The 20,273-nt window shown below is 40.4% G+C and overlaps 1 protein-coding gene across 7 annotated transcripts in view; it reads right to left on the bottom strand.

Annotated features, from left to right (window-relative positions):
* The window catches only part of CLIP1 (CAP-Gly domain containing linker protein 1), a 105,755-nt gene that overhangs the window by 27,078 nt on the left and 58,404 nt on the right, over nt 1-20,273 (bottom strand). For 6 of the 7 annotated variants that reach the window (XM_075996518.1, XM_075996519.1, XM_075996520.1 and 3 more), the window contains 9 exons: nt 19,831-19,947; nt 17,842-17,899; nt 17,469-17,552; nt 16,437-16,593; nt 13,936-14,101; nt 13,622-13,837; nt 7,148-7,264; nt 5,027-5,133; nt 222-342 (listed from right to left, as the gene is read on the bottom strand). In XM_075996518.1, the coding sequence (XP_075852633.1) occupies nt 222-342; nt 5,027-5,133; nt 7,148-7,264; nt 13,622-13,837; nt 13,936-14,101; nt 16,437-16,593; nt 17,469-17,552; nt 17,842-17,899; nt 19,831-19,947 (1,143 nt within the window). Of the gene's footprint in view, nt 1-221; nt 343-5,026; nt 5,134-7,147; nt 7,265-8,568; nt 10,837-13,621; nt 13,838-13,935; nt 14,102-16,436; nt 16,594-17,468; nt 17,553-17,841; nt 17,900-19,830; nt 19,948-20,273 lie in introns of all 7 variants that reach the window. The other variant, XM_075996521.1, reaches the window with a different exon arrangement.

Here is a 20,273-nt window from a genome sequence, read left to right as displayed (position 1 = left end):
AAGTTCTAGTGTTTTATGGATTTTTTTTTTTAAAGGATCTGTCAATTCACTCCTACCCCTAAATCCTACAGCAGCATGCTTGAAAAGGAGGAGACATAACACAGGTAGCTTGAAATTCCATTTGGAATGACCCAGCCACATGGAGCTCATCTGAGTAGTCTCTGCCAACAGGAACAGCATCAGCATGGCAGAACTGGAAACCCTCACCAAAGGACACTGACCTTTTGATGACTTGTGACTTCGTCCTTGCTTCTCCCCAGCTCCTCAGTAAGTTTAACGTTCTCTTCTTGCAATGCTGAAAGCTGCTGGGACTTCTGAGCTGCTGCCTGCTTTAGGGTTTCTCTGCAAGGACAGTGAGTGCAGGGTTACCATAGAAACAAGACAGGCAAGGAAACTGTGGGAGACAACCAGCTTCACAGCACTGAGGAAAATATATCTGGGTCACGTGCCCGATGGGATCTGTAATAACTGGAGACACTATTATCTACACGCAGGAGGGGCCAAATGGCTTTAACCTCTCAGGAGGAGGACTGCCACACTCGATTATTTCATTTTTTTAAAACCTCATAAACACTATGCTGCCACTCCCACCGCCCACACTTATCTCACACAAAAAGGAATTTTGTTATAAAATAAATGACAAATGAGCTGGTCAGTACAGCCCTCTAGCCTTTAGGAATATTTCCATTAGGTAATTACACTAAAACCCAGTATGCTGCTAACGTGACTTACTTTGCTGCCAAGGCACTCTTCTAACTACACAGATACATGATTTGGTTTTTACGGGAAGAAATAAAAATCCAATGGTCCCATTTACCAGTGTTTGTCAGAGCCAAGTGCTTGCTGATGTAAACCTGAGTATATTTTTAGGACAACTAGAGACTGAATGTCCAGAGGAAATACAGTTTTCTAATTACATAACAGTTGTTTTATTTTGGTAGTACTCTTTCCACAATCTTAATTTGTAATTACAGGAAGCAAATACAAATATAACACAGGCTGCTAGCCTATACCATGAACATTAGCATATAAAATATGAGGCTAGGTATAGGAAGCATCTTCCCATTATTAAAATTAATCCAAAAGATACATCCTAAATTATTATTCTTTACATGCAAATACACAAAATATTTTATTTGATCACTAAATTTTAGTTTTATGCTATAGAGGGCTTCGATGCAATTATAAATTTTAAGTAAGTCTGTGCTGGTTAAACTCCATTTAACAAGCTGTCATACGTGGCTGAATTCTGAATCAAGTCATCTGGGTATGAATCCATCTGCTGATGCATGAACACATCTATTTTTAACTTCAATTGTCTAATGGGTGGCAGTGCTTGGCGTATTCAATTTTTTCAGTTTTTAATTCTCCATCTACCTACAATATCCATATTGGGATGACCACATGTAGATTTGGAGAAATAAATCTATACAAAATTTCTCTTAGCACATTAAATTAGGCTTTTTACAGAGATGTTTATTTAGCAAGTGAAGAAAAGTGGAGAAGGAATTTTAGCCTCAGATAATTAGTCATTCAAAAGCTTGGAGGCTTGATTTTAATTATGGGTATATATATGTATACACACACATATACACACACATACATATCACAGCTAAAGTTTATCCTCTGGCTAAAGTCCATCGATTCTTAACAAATCAGAACTTTTTTATGATGAAGTTATCATAAGCCAAACATTTTATTTCCCAGGTGGTCGCTCCCTTTATGAGGAACCATTTGGTCTCAGCATTTGTGTGGCTTGTCAGAATGCTAAGTTTGTGGTCCTGTTTCTTTTCTCTTAAGCCCACAGTAAGGAAAATTAAAACAAGGTATCAAAGAAGTAATCTAAAAGTGGCCAAAATGTCCTAAAGTATTGACCTATAAAAATGATATATAACGCTTTAAAATTTATAAAATGCTCTTATGTACATTTTAACATTTAATCCTCAAAGCCCAAGGAGGCTAATGTTGTTATTTATATTTTAACATGAGAAGACTAAAGCTCGAGAAGTGAAACAACTTGCCCCAAATAATAAAGCCAGTAAGTACCGGAACTGAAAGAATAAGAGTTACAATTGGCAGATGACTTCAGTTGTGATCCAAATATAGGAACATTTTTTTCATTTTTTCTTAGTGGGCCACAGGTAATACATTCTATAGAGAAAAGAGGGTCCAAAAATACAAATTCTGGAAATATTCAGTGAATGACTCAGAAAATAGCTACGAAAATATTTCTAACAATTTTTAAAGTTACTTTTCTTTCTACATGACAAGATACCTTGAAATAGAAAAGACTAGTTTTAAAACTGAGAGACAAAATAAACATTGTTAATATTGACTTGCAAATATTTTACTTATGAATCCATCATGAGTCTGTTGTCATGCTAAATATATTGTAGATTTCTTACTATGCCAGGTGAGTAATTAAAGAGAAAAATTAGATTGCTTCTATTACATTCCCTAAGATCCAAAACTATACACACACACGAGAAACCATTTTGTGTTGATCTCCAGCTGAAAATAGGAGCTGCCTAACTGAAACCAAGAGCCTTCCTAAACCAGTCTAGTTCGTAGCATACAGGAAAGGAACACCTGGCTACACGTGCTGGTTTCCAGGGGCAAGGACAGTATTCCAGAGGAAGTGTTTAGGTGAGGAAAAACACCAAAAAAGCTCCAGAGTTTAAGAAGAACCCCATATACATGTAAACCACAGGGAAAGCAAACAGTTGCCCACCTAGCTGTGAACACAGAGGACGAGACTACGGAATGGCACACGGACAGCCCTGTTCTGAGAAGCACTGGTCCCATCACACAGTCCTCTCACGTCGGATGGTCCTTGAAATCTGGCTAAGTCTAGAGCAGGGAACGACGAGTCATGAGGGCAGGGCTTTTCAACCTGCTCCCCCATGCCTCCCTCCACCGGGTTCTCTGGAATGCTACCGCCTATCTCCCACTGTCCCTCCTTCCTGCCAAGAGTCCTGGCCATGGTGTGCCATGTTACTGACAGGAAGACACGATTCCCTCCGGTCTGGTGGGGCAGGAAAAAGGGAAAGACTCCAAAGCAGCCCAGGCTCGCTCTGCCCTGGGGGCTGGTTCCCCCCTTTCCCCTGGTTCACCCCACTTGCCCAAGGGTCAGAGGTCTGGGGAATGCAGCACCTGGGACAGCTAAGCCCAGGCTGAGGGCAGAGTGACAGCAGCTGGGGCTGTAATCTCTTCCTCCCAATCCTTTGCTTTCACAGGCACAAAGTGAAGCTTTTTATTGGAATAACTTAAAGAAGGGGGCACAGAAACAATTCATCTCATCATAGGGGCGAAGCCAACCCCACACGAACTGGGGGTGGGTGACACAACAGTATTTAGGAAGACTCCAGACACGAAAGAGTCATCTCACTGAAGTACTAGCAACGACCACTACAAGAAATGCCAGGTAGTATTGCAGGAGAGAGGAGCTTTATCCAAATCCTAAGCGCTCACTTGGCTAGCTCCACTCTGGCCCTCCATTACCTGGTATGGCCCAGAGCTCAGAAGTGGGGCTGTGGCAGGGGAGGGTGGTGAGGAATTTCCTGCTGCCGCTCACTTCCTCCCTCCCCAACCTCCTGTCTGACACCAACGGACTGAAGTCAACTTACTTTCCAAATGCTTCAGGTTAGCATTGTGCCTTGTTGTCACGAGGGAAAAAAATTCCTAAACCATAACCAAACCCACCCTCACTGACTATAACTAAATTCCCACATTCGAACAATGGAGCTTGTTTTTCCTGTCCCAGTGGCCCATCACCTATTTGCGTTTTTGGGCTTTGGCAGGGCGAATAAATCAAAGCTTCTCCTAACGCCATCATCACAATTGTAAATTTATAAATTTGTGTAAATGGAATTGTTGGGAACTGCTTAAACATAATCTAGAGAAATGTCATTAAAACTATGCCTCAGGAAGGAAATCTGTCATCAATATCATGAGCTGCGCATCTCTTCAAGCGAGTATGTAGCTCAGATCAAATTATTCCCAGGAGATAATTTTAAGAACTCTCAGAAGAACTAGACACATACTAGTTTAATCCAAGCTCAATCAACAAATAGCACTGAGGATGGTGGCTCAGAAGAGCAGTCTGGAACTGATGCTTTTCTTTTTGTTTGGATCCCATCTATTTGCATTATTAAATTTGGAAACAAATGGCATAAACCCTTGAAGGGCAGGGACCACACATAATGCATTTTCATATCCTTCCCAGCTTAACTAAACCTCGCACAAAAGACATGCTCAAATATTCACCAGATTAATCGGCTTTAGAGTTTTAGGTTCACATAGTTGACACAGTGCAGTTATCAGAATAGAACACCAAGTGAAATCTACCCTGTCGCCACAATTTAAAACACCAGATAAATGCCAATCACTACTAACTACAATAACCAAACTTCAAAGGGTCAACAAAGAAAACACGAACAGTCTGCCTGCCTGAAACTGGGCAGCAGATTGATGGGTAAACATTAACTTTAAAGAGTCTTCAAAAATGCTGGCTGTTTAATTTCTGTGCCAGCAGATTCGAGTACTCTTAAAATAGAGATATTGAAACTCTTGTACCCAATAGTTGACTAAAAAAAAAAGAGAGAGATATTGAAAATCTCAAAAATGACATGCTGGCATTTTTCCCCCTGTAAAAAGAGTTTTGAAGACTTATTAATAAAAGGTCTGACATTTCCACATGTTAAGAGGGGCTATCATGTAAATGCATTATTTTAAACCTCTGATTCTATTTGTACTTTCATAAGGCTTTACAAAGTTACATTCGAATCCCAAACATAACTCGTCAGCCAGCACATACTTCATCTTGATCCGTTAACTTAGCTGTAGTTCTGATTTAACAATGGATATTGGGGTTACTTCTGTGGTGTGCAATAGTGTTTGGGGTATGGAAGGATGCCCATTACTTTTTACTTCATGTAATTTTCAAATATTTTAAAAATAATTACCATTGTTTTTGTTTTTTCAATTTAAAATAAGTTCCACAATTTCTCTCAGGAGATAAACTTACATTTCTTTCCTGAATTCTTCCATTTTTTGATTCTCTACAGTCAAGAGTTCTTTTGATTTGTTGAGTTCTTCCACATTTTTCAAGTTGTTTTCTTTAAGTGTGTCCAACTTTAAGACCAAGAGAAAAAAACTTCATGAAATTATTTCATTTTCCAATGGCATGACTGGACAAATTATTCATGAAAATGTTTATTAACAAGAACGATGAAATTAATCACTTGCAAAACAAACAAAAAAGTCACCTGGGTGAAGAGAGTATAAATGACAAATCTATTATAAACTGCAAACCTCCTCCTTACACATTTAGTTCAACATTTCCTGTACATCTGGCCAAAATGTCACACTGAATTGCTATTAATACATAAATTAAAACTGAAGTTTTCTTTCATCTTGTGTAAATTCTCAGTAATCACTGAACTTGCTATTCAATATGCTCCATCTTAAAAAAACAAATAAATTGCAAAGCAATGGCATCAGCAAGAATTATTTTTTGTAATGAAAAGAAACCCCTTTCCTTCCCCATAGATTAGTAATTTAGGATACGACATTTTTCAATGTCAGTACCAGATTCACATAGTCCTCACTACAAAAATTATTTGAATTATTGAATCAAAATACTTGTAAGGTTGAAAAAAAAATTAGTTATCCATCTGAACTTGAACCTGAAGATGAAAAAGCCATGTCTTAGGACTGAAGGGCACTCATACCCATTCAACCCCATTCACCTGCCCCGGGGGACACAGTCAGTTTAGGGCCTGGCCCCTGCTGGAAAGGCAGACGTGTTACTGGGATGAGGGGGGACGACGAGAGGCACCAGCAGGTGGCTGGAGCTCTAGGTGCTCTAGCCCTGTCAAGGACGGGCCTCTGTGCCTCAAGTGTGCTCCGGGCCGTGCTGGCTTTCTGGGCCTTGTGTGGTAGTCTCCTTTGGCCATGTCACATGCCACCAGTCAGGAGTCCTAGAAAGTGTCTTGCTAGTTTTAACACCCCCACTTTCCTTATAACACCCTCTGACATTCCAGATTTAGAGAATAATAAAAACAAAATATAACAATGGGTCCAAGAAATGGTTTGCCCAGTCTTGTATGCTGGCTGTAACAAAAGGGATATGTTTAAAAAGGAAACAGTTCTCTTTGATTCCATCCGCAAACATTAGAGACATTCCCTAAAATCTTCTCATTTACTTTAGCCTTCTAATTTTGATTAGTATCTATGATTTTTTTAATGCCTTTATATTTTTAGCTTGTCTTTTTCTGTTAGGATTGTCAGTTCTATTAAATGAATGTATGTAAAATTTTGTTATTTACCTTATAATTACCTCAAAATGTTCATGTCTTTATAGATTTTGATCTCTGTCCCTCCACAATGAGGAGGGCTGGTCTTCACAGTGGTTACTCAGCTTGGCCATCCCCTCCTCGTTTTCATTCCTTAATGTCTTACCTGCCTATTATTTTAAAAAGCATCTGTAGTTCTACAGAACTTCCCACAGCCATTTCTATGCAATAGTCTGCTTAGGATTTAGGTAACAGCTTTCCAAAGGAAGGAGGGGTAGTTATGAGCTGGGAGGGCGGGAGTAGAGGAATCATAGAAGGGTACAGAAGGAGAAATGCTACTTGTGGACAGAATCAGAATATCTTGACGCCACAAATTTGTCCCAGCTCCAGAAGTGACTCATTCAAGATGACACAAAAGGAAATCAGTACCGAATTAGGCCAAGAAAAGACCTACATCAAACTCAGGGCCGAGGAATGGAATTTCATGGCTGGAAGTCGGGGAGGAAAAGAGAAAAACAATGTGTATGATGTAAGACAAAAAATATAAAAACTAGAGGATGCCATCAGTGCCTCCTCTCACTAGGGCTGTCAATAAACAGTTGTCTTAGAAACCCACGCTATTAAGGTTTCCCCTCAACTTGTGCCGGTTGATCCTACTGAGTAAGCAATGAAGTAACACGCTTTATTTAGCATTATCATGGCTCTGGTGTACATTCATCCAACCCACTATCACAGAGCAAACCTGGGTAAGGCCACACTTCAGAAAAATAAGCAATGCTGAGTTAATGATCAAACATTCCATGAAGCCGGTAAGCTGTTCTTTGTACAAAAAGCCATTTAAATCTGATTACTTCATTCTGTAGTTTTGCATTTGTTTGCTTGGTGTCCTCCAAGGAGGCCAGCGTCTCGGTCTTCTCTTTGGTCATCTGTTCCATTATCTGCATGGCATCTTCCGCTGTCTGAGCAGCCTAAATACAAGAGAACACTGTGAGAAACGAGTTCACCCGGCGCCGACACCGTTAGGTGACAATCAGGCTGCGCTGTTCAGTGTCTGTGTGGACAGTGGAGGCACACACAGAGGGTGAGTCAGTCACCAACACAGTGCTCAAACACACAGATCAAGACATGAAAGGTCTTCACTCTGAAGTAAAACAAGGGAGCAGACCCTTTTGTTCCATTTCTCATTAAGTCAACTGTTATGCAATTTGCATATTTTCAGACTCTCTAAACCTGCATCTTTCAATGAAAGTTCCAAGTTACTTACACTGACAAGCATGCTCTCTTCATTCTGACTTATATTTAAGAGACTGTTTAGTGATAATAAAGAGTAACATCCTTACATAGCTGAATTTCTCTGAATCATGTAAGTTAAAAATACTATCCTTGCTATTTCAAATTCGGAGCTTTGGAAATCATTCGAAATTTAGGTTGGGAATTTTTCAAATAAAAATAAAAATTATTTGGGCACTTCTAACATAAGGCTCAAGAGTTAAATGAGAAGCATATAGTGGAGAAGTCTATGAGAGCAGCTGAGGGTAATGAATATAAACATAGCTGTGAATAAAAAGGATGTATGCATATGGAGGCAAATTCTTAGTTGCTAAATATCAAAAGTAATCATAAAAAGATATAAGAATAAATTAAAATCTAGCCAGGCATGGTGGTGCCATGTACTGTAGCGCCAGCTACTCAGGAGGCTGAGACAGGAGCATTGCTTGAGCCCAGGAGTCTAGCCTGGGCAATATAGTGAGATTCTCATCTCTAATAAAAAAGAAAATTAAAATCTTTTTAGGCACTTGCTTATAATTTCATGTGGTCTAATAAAGTTTATGGGAATTCTGCATTATACCTATCCAATTACCAGCCATGAAGATTTCAATGGAATCTTCCAACTCCAAATGGACACAGTGCGACAGTTAAAAGTCAAATAGATGATACTATATTCAGTATGTGCCCAACTTACTGTAGTTCTTAAGCCTTTAAAAACCACAGTTAACTTTTTCAAGAAGTTTCTCCCTAAATTAAAAAATAAATCCTTTTTATTCACAGTTTGTGATTTTTTTCAAATGGGAAGAGACTACTACAATTAGATATTTAGTAAAGAATCTCCTTTTCAGACAGACTGTAATAAACAGCTTGAGACATCCAAGCGACTGACTTAATTGGGTGGATTTCCACGAGCAGAAATGAAGAACAATCACCTAAGCCACTGAAGTTAGTGCACAGTGTTAGTAAGGAGCCCAGGTGCTCATACTTGAACCTCTCACTTTACCGTAAATGAATGAAGAGTCTCGAGCTCTCTAATTTTAAGGGTAAGCTTGCTCTTGTCTTTCCTCAAAGTACGGTTTTCATTTTGAGATTCTAGGAGGTTGGCTGAAATATGGCTGTTGGTTTGGGCCAACTGGCTGATCTCTTTCTGAAGGATGAAGTAACTTTCTGCCAGGCTCTCCTTCTCCTTCTGGAGCTGGTCCTTCTCCAGCATCATCTCTCTTTTCTCTGCTAGGAGGTTCTTGTTGTCCTGTACCACCTGGGCTCTTTCAGCCAGGGTCACCTCATGGTTCAGCCGAAGGTCATCCAGAATCTTGGTGAGGCAGCTGTGCAGTTCCTGCAGTTCCAACTTGGATTTGGACAAGGAAGCAAAATCGCTTTTCAGAGTCTCTATGTTGGCAGCGAGCTGAGCTGTTTCTGCACTCAAGAGTTCCTTTTCCTTAATTATCTCTACTACTTTTTGCTCTGATTTGGTCTTCTCTTGGATCAGCGCAAACTTCTCAGACTGCAGCGCCTCAGTACACGCTCTTAACTCTTCCACCTCCTGCTCCAGGAGCACCATTCTCCCATGAAGTTTATTTTTTTCATACAGGGATGACTCATTCTCTTTTGCTCTGGCTTCTTGTTCCAGGATTAAGGACTTCCGAATTGCATGGATTTCCTCACTTAATTTCTGACACTCCTCTTGCAGGCTCAAGCCATCCCTCAACAAAATGTTCTTTTCAGAACAGCAAGTCTGAAGTTCAACATTCAAACTCTCCTTTGCATGCAATATGTTAGTGTGTTCTTTTTCTAGATTCTTTTTGGCATTTTGTGCCTCTTTGAGCATCATAGAGAGATCACACTTGCTGGCCGCGAGTTCTTGGTTTTCCTTTTTTCTCTCTTGAAGCTCTTTCTTCAGAGCATCAATATTACCAAGTAGTTTCATCTTCTCATGAACAATGATTCTTCTGTTCGCAGACTCTTGATCGTATTTCCTTTTAAGGTCTCCTATGGCTTTGATGGAATTTTCTCTCTCTGCAAGTAAATCTCCATTTTGCAATTCCAGTGCAGATTTTTCTTTCAAGAGATTGTCCTGCTGCTTTTTAAGCTTAGTAAATTTCTGACAAACCACCTCCTTCTCAGAAGTTAGATAACTGATCTTCTCGTTCAGGCTCATCTCAATACGGGCAGCCTCTTCCGAGCATTTGTTGAGTTTTTCAGTGATGATCCCAACTTCACTTAAAAGTTCTTCTTTTTCAGCCAAAAGTCTCCTCTCAGCGGAGGCCAGGGTTTCTTTCTCGTGCAGAAGCTGGATGCACTCAGAGTCTGTGATTGCCCGACTAGCCTTAATTTCTTCCAGCAGCTTCGTGAGGCTCGAGTTTGTGGCCTGGAGTTGCACCGTCTCCAGCTCCGCCTTTCTCAGAGCTTTGCCGGCATCATCCAGCTGCCCGTGGAGCCCACTGGCTTCCATGCGGAGCAGCTGTTGGACCTGGAGTGCGGCCTCTAGGTTGGCATGCAGCTTTTCCTGATCTTGAAGCAGCAAGTCCTTCTCCAACTGTAGGTCCCGGTTGTTCTGAAGAAGATTGTCTCGTTCTACCTTTAAGGCTATGCAGGTGTTATCGAGACTTGACTGTCTCTCTAAAGCTGACTTTTTCTCAGCTGTGAGATCTTCGATCTCTTGTGCCAAGGTTTTCTGATCTTTGACTAGCTCCTCATAAGAGCTCTGAAGCTTCTGAATAATGTCATCCTTATCTTTAGCCAAAACAAGGTTTTCGGTAATAAGTTTCTTGATCTGATCCTCCAGGTGATCTTTTTCTTCCCGATGCTTCATAAATTCAGCAATCAAAGTATCTTTGCTGAACTTGAGCTCTTCAATACGTGCCTGCATGCTCACCTTAGAAGCTTGCAAAGAGTCATTTTCCATATGTATCTTCAAGAGTTCTTCCTGTGCAATATTGATTTCATTAAGCAATTTCTCTCTCTCAACAGCCAAAGCTTCATTATTGACATGTTCCTGCTGATAAAGCTTTTCAGCATCTTGCTTTTCTTCTAAGACTTTCTCCTTTTCTAAATTAAGAGTTTCATTTATTGACCACAGTTTCTGTTGGTCTTCCTGAAGTAAAGTTATTTTGGCCTCCACCTCTATAAGCTTTGACAAAAGTGAACCTTTTTCTAACTTTAAATCATTTCCCTCCTGTGCAAGAAGCTGCTTCTCTGATTTCAGACCCCTCAGCTCTTCTGACATAAGTTCAATTTCTTTTTTGGCTGATGTTAACAAATAAGTTAGCGACTACAGAAACAAAAGATGGGAAGAATGGAAACAAAAATGAAATCAAGCAGACAAATGCAAGCCCAAATAATATAACCTAAATCATAAGTGTTTAAAAATTTCTACAATAAACTTTACAGAAACTATCTGAATAACAAGATAAAGAAACTAGATAAACAGAGCCCATAAAAAGATAATACAAAGCAAGTTTAGCTTTGTAAAGTGCTTATTTATCTATTGGCTTATTTTATCTTTGAAACAACTTATCAAATTATTCCTGGTAGCTATCTAGAAGGTGAAGACAGTAGCATGATTTTGACACCAGGGCATAAGATTCTTTCCTGCCATTCTAATTATCCAACTATTTCTAATGTAGAAACGATTCTACATTAGAATAGAAGAATTTTTAAATACATAATTCAAAGAACTACAAAAAGTGAGTGCATTTTAACTAAAAAAAAAAGGAGAAATATAACAAGGGAAAATAAATTGCTAACTTTTAAACCAAATGCAAGACCTTACTTACTAAAGGACAGTCACTGAGCTGAGAGTGATTTAGGACCAATATCACCCATAACTTATTAAAAAATACAGGCTAATTTCCAGCCTTTGGTGACCAAAATGGATAGTTTTTTTAAAAAATGTATGGATTTGTAAGATAATTTGACCACAGTGTCTATACTGGGGCTGTCCAGAAAATTCTGCAATGATATAGACATGTAGCAGCCACTGACTACTGAGCACCTGAAATGCTTAGGTAAGTGTAACTGATATGGTGTTTAATGTTATTTATTTATTTATTTATTTTTGAGACAGAGTCTCACTTTGTTACCCAGGCTAGAGTGAGTGCTGTGGCGTCAGCCTAGCTCACAGCAACTTCAAACTCCTGGGCTCAAGCAATCCTACTGCCTCAGCCTCCCGAGTAGCTGGAACTACAGGAATGCACCACCATGCCCAGCTAATTTTTTCTATATATATTAGTTGGCCAATTAATTTCTTTCTATTTATAGTAGAGACGGGGTCTCGCTTTTGCTCAGGCTGGTTTTGAACTCCTGACCTTGAGCAATCCACCCATCTCAGCCTCCCAGAGTGCTAGGATTACAGGCATGAGCCACTGAGCCCTGGCCTAATGTTATTAAAATGTAACAAATTTAAATCATCTCACATGGCTGATGGCTACTGCACAGCTACAGACCCCTGGCTCTTAAACTAGAGAACATGGAGGCTTGGTGGGCTCTATGAACCTCTCGAAATAGTATATAAAACTTGTTGATTGCATATGTAAACACTCCTGGGGAAACATCCTTAGGTTTCATCAGATTCTCCAGAGTCTATGACTCATTAAAATCCACTGAAATCAGCTACAGACCTCTTTGGAGAGGGAATAATCCTGGCATTTTAACCAAATGATCCTTGTATAAAACCAACAAACAAAATTAGTGAGGCCTTATACAACCTACTGGAATGCTGTAGTTTGGTCAGGTTGCAACATTTTGAAGGAAATATTAAAAAACTGGAGTCTGTCCAGGTAAAGGAAACCACAAAGACAAAAGATCTGGGAATTATATCCAGTGTTAAACAGCTCATAAAACTGGAGGTGTTTTAAGAGAGGAGAAAGCCTCGACTGTCAGCATGTGGAAGAGGCAGAATGTGGGCCCCTCACATGACACATTATGTCATAGTCCACTTAGTTAGGTTTTTAATGGGATTGATTTGAAGTCCTACACGTGCTCTTTTATAATTTCTATTAAACTCCTTTATAAACATTTCTCTAACACATTAAAAGTAAATAAAGACAAGTATTTACTTTTCTTTGAGCAATAAAAAGTTAAATAGTAGTAGGAAAGATGAATGTCATTAAGCTACCAGAGTCAAAAAATATAATGGGAAGCTGGGAGTGGTGGCTCATGCCTATAATCCCACCACTCTGGGAAGCAGAGATGGGAGGACTGCTTGAGGCCAGGAGTTCAAGGACAGCCTGAGCAAGAGTGAGACCCCCATCTGTACAAAAAAATAGAAAAAATTAGCCAGGCGTGGTGGTGCTCCCCGGTAGTCCCAGCTACTCAGAGGCTGAAGCAGGAGGATTGCTGGAGCCCAGGAGTTTGAGGTTGCTGTGAGCTGTGATGATGCTACTGCACTCTAGCTGGGGCGACAGAGCGAGACCCTGTCACAGAAAATATATATATAGTATATATATGGCACAGATACAATCCTGACACCGTAACATGAAGTCCAATATAGTGAGTTCTACTCTATCTATTAATAGTATGTTTCCTCACTACCCTCAAACCCAGCTTCCTTATAAATAAGGTCATAGTGCCTTATTGGGGACATACAAAAGCGCTCTCTAGAGTTCACAACTCTGTTCCTCCAACCAGGCTCTCTCCAGCCTTAATTCTCTACTTACTTGGGCTCTGCCTCTTGCTTTTCTGCAACGTGTCTCTCCTAACCCTAGTGCAAGGTGGCAACAACAAGCAGGGCCTAGATTAGAGGAACAAGCAGGCAGACAGAGCTCAGGCAACACAAGAATCTTTGTGACAGCTGGGGAACGAGCGGCATGGGCGTGATGGCTGCACGGTACATTCAGAGGAAAGACCTGCAGTCACCATCCCCAAGAAGCAGCAGCAGCTGGCACAAAACACGTGAAGCCATAGGAAATGGAATTTACCACCCTGCCACATGCTCCGAAGGTTAACATTTGTAGAGGCCAACTCTGCGGCTGCTTTCTCAGCAGCCGCCTCCCAGCCTGGATGCAGAACTCAAGTAAGCTATCATGCAACAGCAACACTTGTCCCCCACAACATACTTTGGCTTTGTCAGCGTGTGTTTTCAGTTCCTCCATCTCCTGCAGCAGGCTGCTGTTCTTCTCTTGTGCAGCCTTCAGCTTATCCTCTGTGTCCGACAGCACCTTCTGCAGGTTCTGCAGGATTTCTTCGTGTTTGGCTTTTGTCTCAGAACTGGCTTCTTCATACCTGGCTTTCAGATCCTGACATTGGTTGTGGCTTGTTTCCACCTTCTTTTCCTGCAGAAACCCCGAGTGAAGGAGTGAGTCATCTAGCCTTAGCTGTACTGCCCCTTGGCTTCCTGGCCAGAAAGTGGTCCCATGGATTCTCTCCTTACCAGGTCCAGCAGTTTACTCTCCAGTTCTTTCCTTTCTTCCTCATGCTTTTTAGCTGCTTCTTGCTGGCTCTCTTCAGCTTTGAGAGTTACTTCCCCAATACTTCTCTGCAGAAAACTTGCATTTTCATTAGCCTTTGTAAGTTTCAGCTGTAATTCTTCGACACATCTAGAGCAAGTTTAAATACAAGGTGTCAGATTTTTCATAAGAATGTTTTAAATTTAAGAATTAGATTAAAAATATACTACTGATAACTGCATTAATGATTATAAGAGTTATGAGTAAAAATGTCTGAAATAGACCAGAAAACATGACCTGCCTAAAGAATAAGTTTAACAATTGTGATAGTTATCAATACACTATTTAGGGCCGGGCGCGGTGGCTCACGCCTATAATCCTAGCATTCTGGGAGGCCAAGGCAGGCGGACTGCTTGAGCTCAGGAGTTTGAAACCAGCCTGAGCATGAGCGAGACCCCCATCTCTACTATAAATAGAAAGAAATTAATTGGCCAACTAATACATATAGAAAAAATAAGCTGGGCATGGTGGCGCATGCCTGTAGTCCCAGCTACTTGGGAGGCTAAGGCACAAGGATCCCTTGAGCCCAGGAGTTTGAGGTTGCTATGATCTAGGCTAACGCCACGACACTCACTCTGGCCTGGGCAACAAAGTGAGGCTCTGTCTCAAAAAAAAAAAAAAAATACACTATTTAGAGCGGCATCCTCAAACTACAGCCCACAGGCCACCTAGCACATTTATCCGGCCCTCTGGGTGTTTTTGCCACTGCTGCCTGTCCTGCTTAGCAGCCGACTCATCCCGGGCCCACGGTGCACACTCTCCAACGGTCTGAGGGACAGTGAACTGCCCCCCCCATCTAAAAAAGTTTGAGGACCCCTGATTTAGAGTAACAACTACTATAATTGTGAAGGTTTCTTACTTTATGTCAATAAGGAAAAATGAGTGAAAAATAAGCATATTAATGGAAATGCATATTTAGAAAGTTTCAAACTTTAGCAGACTAGACTGCAGAAAAAATTCATTCCAGTGCCTCTTGAGAACAGAAATGAGAATAAATACAAAAATGACAATAAATAACTTCAAGTTCTACCTTAAAAAGAACTGTATGGCCAAAGATGTATAGAAAACATGGCCACTGACCTAGAAAACAGGCTGTCAGAGGAATCAGAGAACACAGGAGGGAAACTTTGGGCCATCTCTGGAGTTTATACTCATAAAACACCTACAGAAATGGAACTTCCAGAAGGCACTGCACCACAACCACCTACGTAGCTACGCCTGCCTCACAGCAAGTTTGACCAAACCTGCCCAACCGAGGCCTGGCCACCGATCACCCATGACTCTGAACTGTGTCTAGGTAAACAGCTGGATGTAAATAGGACTTTGCAAGTAGTAACACTTTAAGAAGTAGAATTCTAAGGATCTTAAAAACATCCTATAAAAGTTTCTGTCTTATGAATGAAAACATCTGATTTTTTTTTTTTTTTTTTTGAGACAGAGTCTCGCTTTGTTGTCCAGGCTAGAGTGAGTGCCGTGGCGTCAGCCTAGCTCACAGCAACCTCAAACTCCTGGGCTGGAGTGATCCTTCTGCCTCAGCCTCCCGAGTAGCTGGGACTACAGGCATGCGCCACCATGCCCGGCTAATTTTTTCTATATATATCAGTTGGCCAATTAATTTCTTTCTATTTATAGTAGAGACGGGGTCTCGCTCTTGCTCAGGCTGGTTTTGAACTCCTGACCTTGAGCAATCCGCCCGCCTCGGCCTCCCAAGAGCTAGGATTACAGGCGTGAGCCACAGCGCCCGGCCAAAACATCTGATTTTTATACAACCACTCTTAAAAGAAAAAAATCAAAGCAACAAGAACCTCACAACAAAGCCAAGAACAGCTGTTGAGATAAAAGAAACTACAGCACTGAGGAGGTGCGGTATAGCAAGTGAGAACATCAAGGGCTCTGGTACCAGAAGGCCCAGATCTGGAACCTCAGGCAAGTTACTTAACCCCAGGAAGTCTCAGTTTCTTTTTCTTTAAAATGGGAAAAATGCTAAACTCACCTCACAGGATTACTGTGAGAATCTGAAAATATACTCCATGTGACGCTTTTAGTATAGTGTCTGGCACATAATAAGCACTTATAAATATTACTTATCATTACATTTAAATAAATTGAAAATATTTGGAACTACCTGTAAACGATGTTATTGCCACTAGTAAACTACTACTTTTTCTTTGTAAGTCACCAAAGAGTCTATAAATAATATTGTCTTTCTTAACTCTGTTCTTCTTGACATGTCAGAATCGTAAAACTCCTTTTAGAAACTTAAACAGTTGATTCAAGAACACAATGAGGTCAGAGTAGAAAGAAACAAAGACAGGAAACTTCAGAACGTAATAATCCTGAATGTTTTGTCTCCCTCTGTGGAGGCACTGCTGCAGAGCTCCCCCTAACGTAGGCACGCTGCGCTTATTAACACATTCGCATGTACCTTTCTTTCAGACGTAACTCATCATTCATTTTTGTCAGCTGAGAAGAATTATCTCCTGACATCTTCATTATTTCTGCAATGTCGTTTTCCAGTTTTTCCTTTGCCTTTATCAACTGCTCTTCTCTTTCATCTCTCTCTCTAAATTTTGCCTCCATATCTAAATACATAGAGAAGAAAGAATCATACTGCTGTGTTAAAATTGACAAAAATTCATTGAGTGCATCCTTGTTCTGGTAATATTTGCACATGGCAATCCCTGCCCTCACCAAAATCACATTCCAGCAAAGACAACAGACAATATACGAGATAAAGGAAAGAAACACTATAATAAATAGTGGTAAGCACTAAGAGGAAAAATAAATTAAGGCAGGGAAAGGAGCTGGGAAGGAGGCGAACATTTTAGATGGGGCCTCGCTAAGATGGTGACACTTGAGTGAAAGCTGTAGGAAGTGAGGGGAAAGGGGACGGTGAGCGCGAAGGCTCTGGGCAAGAATCTGACACATCCAAGTGTGAGTGAGGAGAAGACATGGTGGGAGCGCAGTGAGCAAGGGGAGGGGGGTCGGGGTGAAATCCAAGGGGTGAGGGGGGCCTGATCCTGGTAAGGACCACAGCTTTCACTGGGTGGGACAGGAGCCACTGGATAATCTTACACAAAGAAGCGACATGATCTGACTTCACTTTAAAAGGATGACTCTGGCTGCCGTGTTAAGAATGGACTCAAGTGGGCAAGGGCAGAAGCAGTGAGCCTGGGTGGTCAGCTGTCACCGTAGTTCAGACGAAAGATGCTCATTGGCTTGGAGCAAGGACAGCAGAGGAAGTGGTGACAGGTGGTGGATTCTGGCTCTTTTGAAAACAGAGCAAAGAGGACTTGCTGCAGGTTAACAGATCTCAAAGAAGGATGTCATTACCTTATAGCACCATAATGTGTGAGGAGGTTACACCTGTACAGTAGATATGGAACATTCTACAACTGTCTCAAATCCTGAGAAACCTACTATATTTAATGTTTGGTAGCCAGAGACATCATCTTACCTGCTAAATTTTCTCTCAGCTTCTCCAGTTCAGAAGATAGCATGTTAAACTCTTCCTCCTTTTGGTGTAATTTACTTACAGTTTCTATTTAGGATAAAGTTAAAAGTTTAATATGTTTCATATTCAATAACCCATCTAGAACTTGGCTGTCTTACAACCCAATCAAATCATATGCTTGGGAGATTTGAGAACACAGGATATTAGAAAGTCCCACCATGAATCACACTGCTGTGCAGAACGCTGAAGAAGCAGGTGTGCAGCTTTCTTTTGCCTCCCCAAATCCGTGCGCTATTCTGTGTACTCCAGAAGCCAGCTCCAGTGTGAGAGTATGATATTCTCTAAAGCAATGTGCTCATACTTTAGTAAGACATACCTTGCATACTTCTCTGAGCAGAGACCATCTCCTCTGAAGCATCAGCAAACTTTTCTTTCTAAAGAAAAAGAATTAGATATTCAGAATAGAAAGATTTCAAATTATAAAAAGTTTCTATCAATTACAACTATGATACCATCTACTTTTTGTTGCTGGTCTTGTTTCACCAAAACTAACATACTTAAAACATGTAGGCACCGATTAAACCATATATGCACAAACACACATGACTGAATGTGGTTTGCATATGTGCATGTGTGAGGTTTGCATGTATACCTGCATGCATATGTATGAGTGTGCATATTTATGTAAGTGCACGCATATGTGCATACAAATGTGGTGTGTACACACTCCGTCATGTTGCTACTCATCAAATTGCAGAACTTCACTTTAGAAACCTGCCTGAGACAATAAACAGAGTTCTGAAATTTTTTATTTCTGGGTGTAACATCTTGTATCTAGGTCTGTGTCAACCACTCTTTAAATTGAAAAGGTCCATCAGTCACCAACTGCTCAAGATTTTCTTTTCTAAACATTACAATTAAAAATCATTCTCCCGGTTGTCCTGAGATAAACTTCGAGCTAGCTACACCAAGAGAATTTTTAAATGAGTATTTCTAACAAGGATTATAAAAAGATGGGCACATGAGCTACATGTCCATCAAAGCCCACGGGCTGCCCACCTGTGCTATTCCCAAAGCCAGACTCACAGTGGCATGTTTTCTCTTAAGAGTATATGGAGGAATAACTTACTGAAAAGGAAAAAAAAAAAGCAACACATCCTAAAAGTTTAGGGAAGAGGGAAAAGAAATGATGTGGAACTCAAAATATCTTCTTAAAGGACACTAACTCACAAAATGGTGATTCCCAGGCCAACTTCTCAAAATGTAGCTAAAATATTATACACCAGAACAGTCCAAAGGAACTCTCTACAATGATGAAAATGTTTCCACTGGCTGTGGCTAGTAGCCACATGGGGCTATTGAGCACTTAAAATGTAGCTAGTGCAACTGAATCTCAAGTTTTATTTAACTTTAATGCATTTACATTTACATAGTCATATGTGGACTGCAGCTACCATACTGAAGCGCACAGCTATATATTTACCATTAAAAAAAGTAGACTACTGTAATATTGGCACTTAGATAAGGAAAAAAATCATATGCTTTTATTCACCACTGTTATTAGCACAGAAGTCTAATAAATAGAAACGGGAAGGTAGGTGAAAGGTCTGGAACAACTGATTCTTAGCAGCTACTGTTTCTCCTATCTAGCAACTCTGCAAGCCTACAACTCTCCCTTTCCATGATGTGTGGGTACCACTGGCACTGTTCATGGTTATCAGCCTTGTTTAAGGTCAAGTTTTTGGCGCAGGAGGAAGGAAGAAAGCTGAGAAAAGGTAAGAAAAAAACATGTCTTACAACTTGGGACTAAGGAAAGAGAAAATACACAAAAAGAAAAGTAACTTTCTGAGGTAGGATAAACCTGAGAGTTACAAGAAAGATTTCTTTGCATTCCTTCTATTAGACAGTACCCTGTCTTGCCAACACACAACAGAGGGTGCGATGACCAGGACGGCTGGGTGGCTTGCTGCCCCACGTAGCCACAAAGCAGATGGGAGAAGGCATAGCACAAGAACCTCATTATAAATGAAACCTGACTGTGTTCCATGTGTCACTAGGAAGGTCCCTGTGTTTAGTGAAACTAAGTAGTCAGTAACATTCCAAAGCAGTGCATTACCAGGCACAAAGGGACAGATTTAAAAAAAAAAAAACAAAAAAAACAGTAATACCTACCTTAATTGCTAGTTTGGGTTTGATCTGATTCTCCCTCAAGGTACAGTATTTATCAGCCAATAACTAACACACTAAGTCAACACTTTGAAGAAGGGAAATAAATAGCTGCAAAATTTCTCTCTTTATGGAGAATTATTTTAAAAACAGGAGATGACCAGAAACCCTGAGATGCAGATTCCTGGTAGGTACTTACCAAAATCTGAAGTTCTTTTTCCAAAGCCTCTTTCACTTGACTGACTTCACTCAAATTTTCCTGAAGGTTAGTAAGCTTTAGCTCTTTCCCCTGGAGCTCTTTGGTAATGCTACTAGCCTAACATAGAGTTACATGGTATAAAAGCAAATGAACAAAAAGAAAACAAAAAAGAATGAGAAGGAAAAGATAAAACAAATATAAAAAATTTATGAGAAACAAACATAACAGAACAAAACTGAAAGGAATAAAAAGTGTTTTGTTTTGTTTTTAATTCTAAGAAGCCAATGACTTTTCAAAAAATCAGTTCTGATTTTCTAATGGCTATTTTATTTTATTTATTTATTTGTTTATTTATTTTGAGACACAGTCTCACTTTGTTGCCCAAGCTAGAGTGAGTGCCGTGGCGTCAGCCTAGCTCACAGCAACCTCAAACTCCTAGGCTC

This window comes from Microcebus murinus, chromosome 22, assembly GCF_040939455.1.
Source record: "Microcebus murinus isolate Inina chromosome 22, M.murinus_Inina_mat1.0, whole genome shotgun sequence".
Classification (NCBI taxonomy): Eukaryota; Metazoa; Chordata; class Mammalia; order Primates; family Cheirogaleidae; genus Microcebus; species Microcebus murinus.
This window is presented reverse-complemented; position numbering and strand designations above follow the sequence as displayed.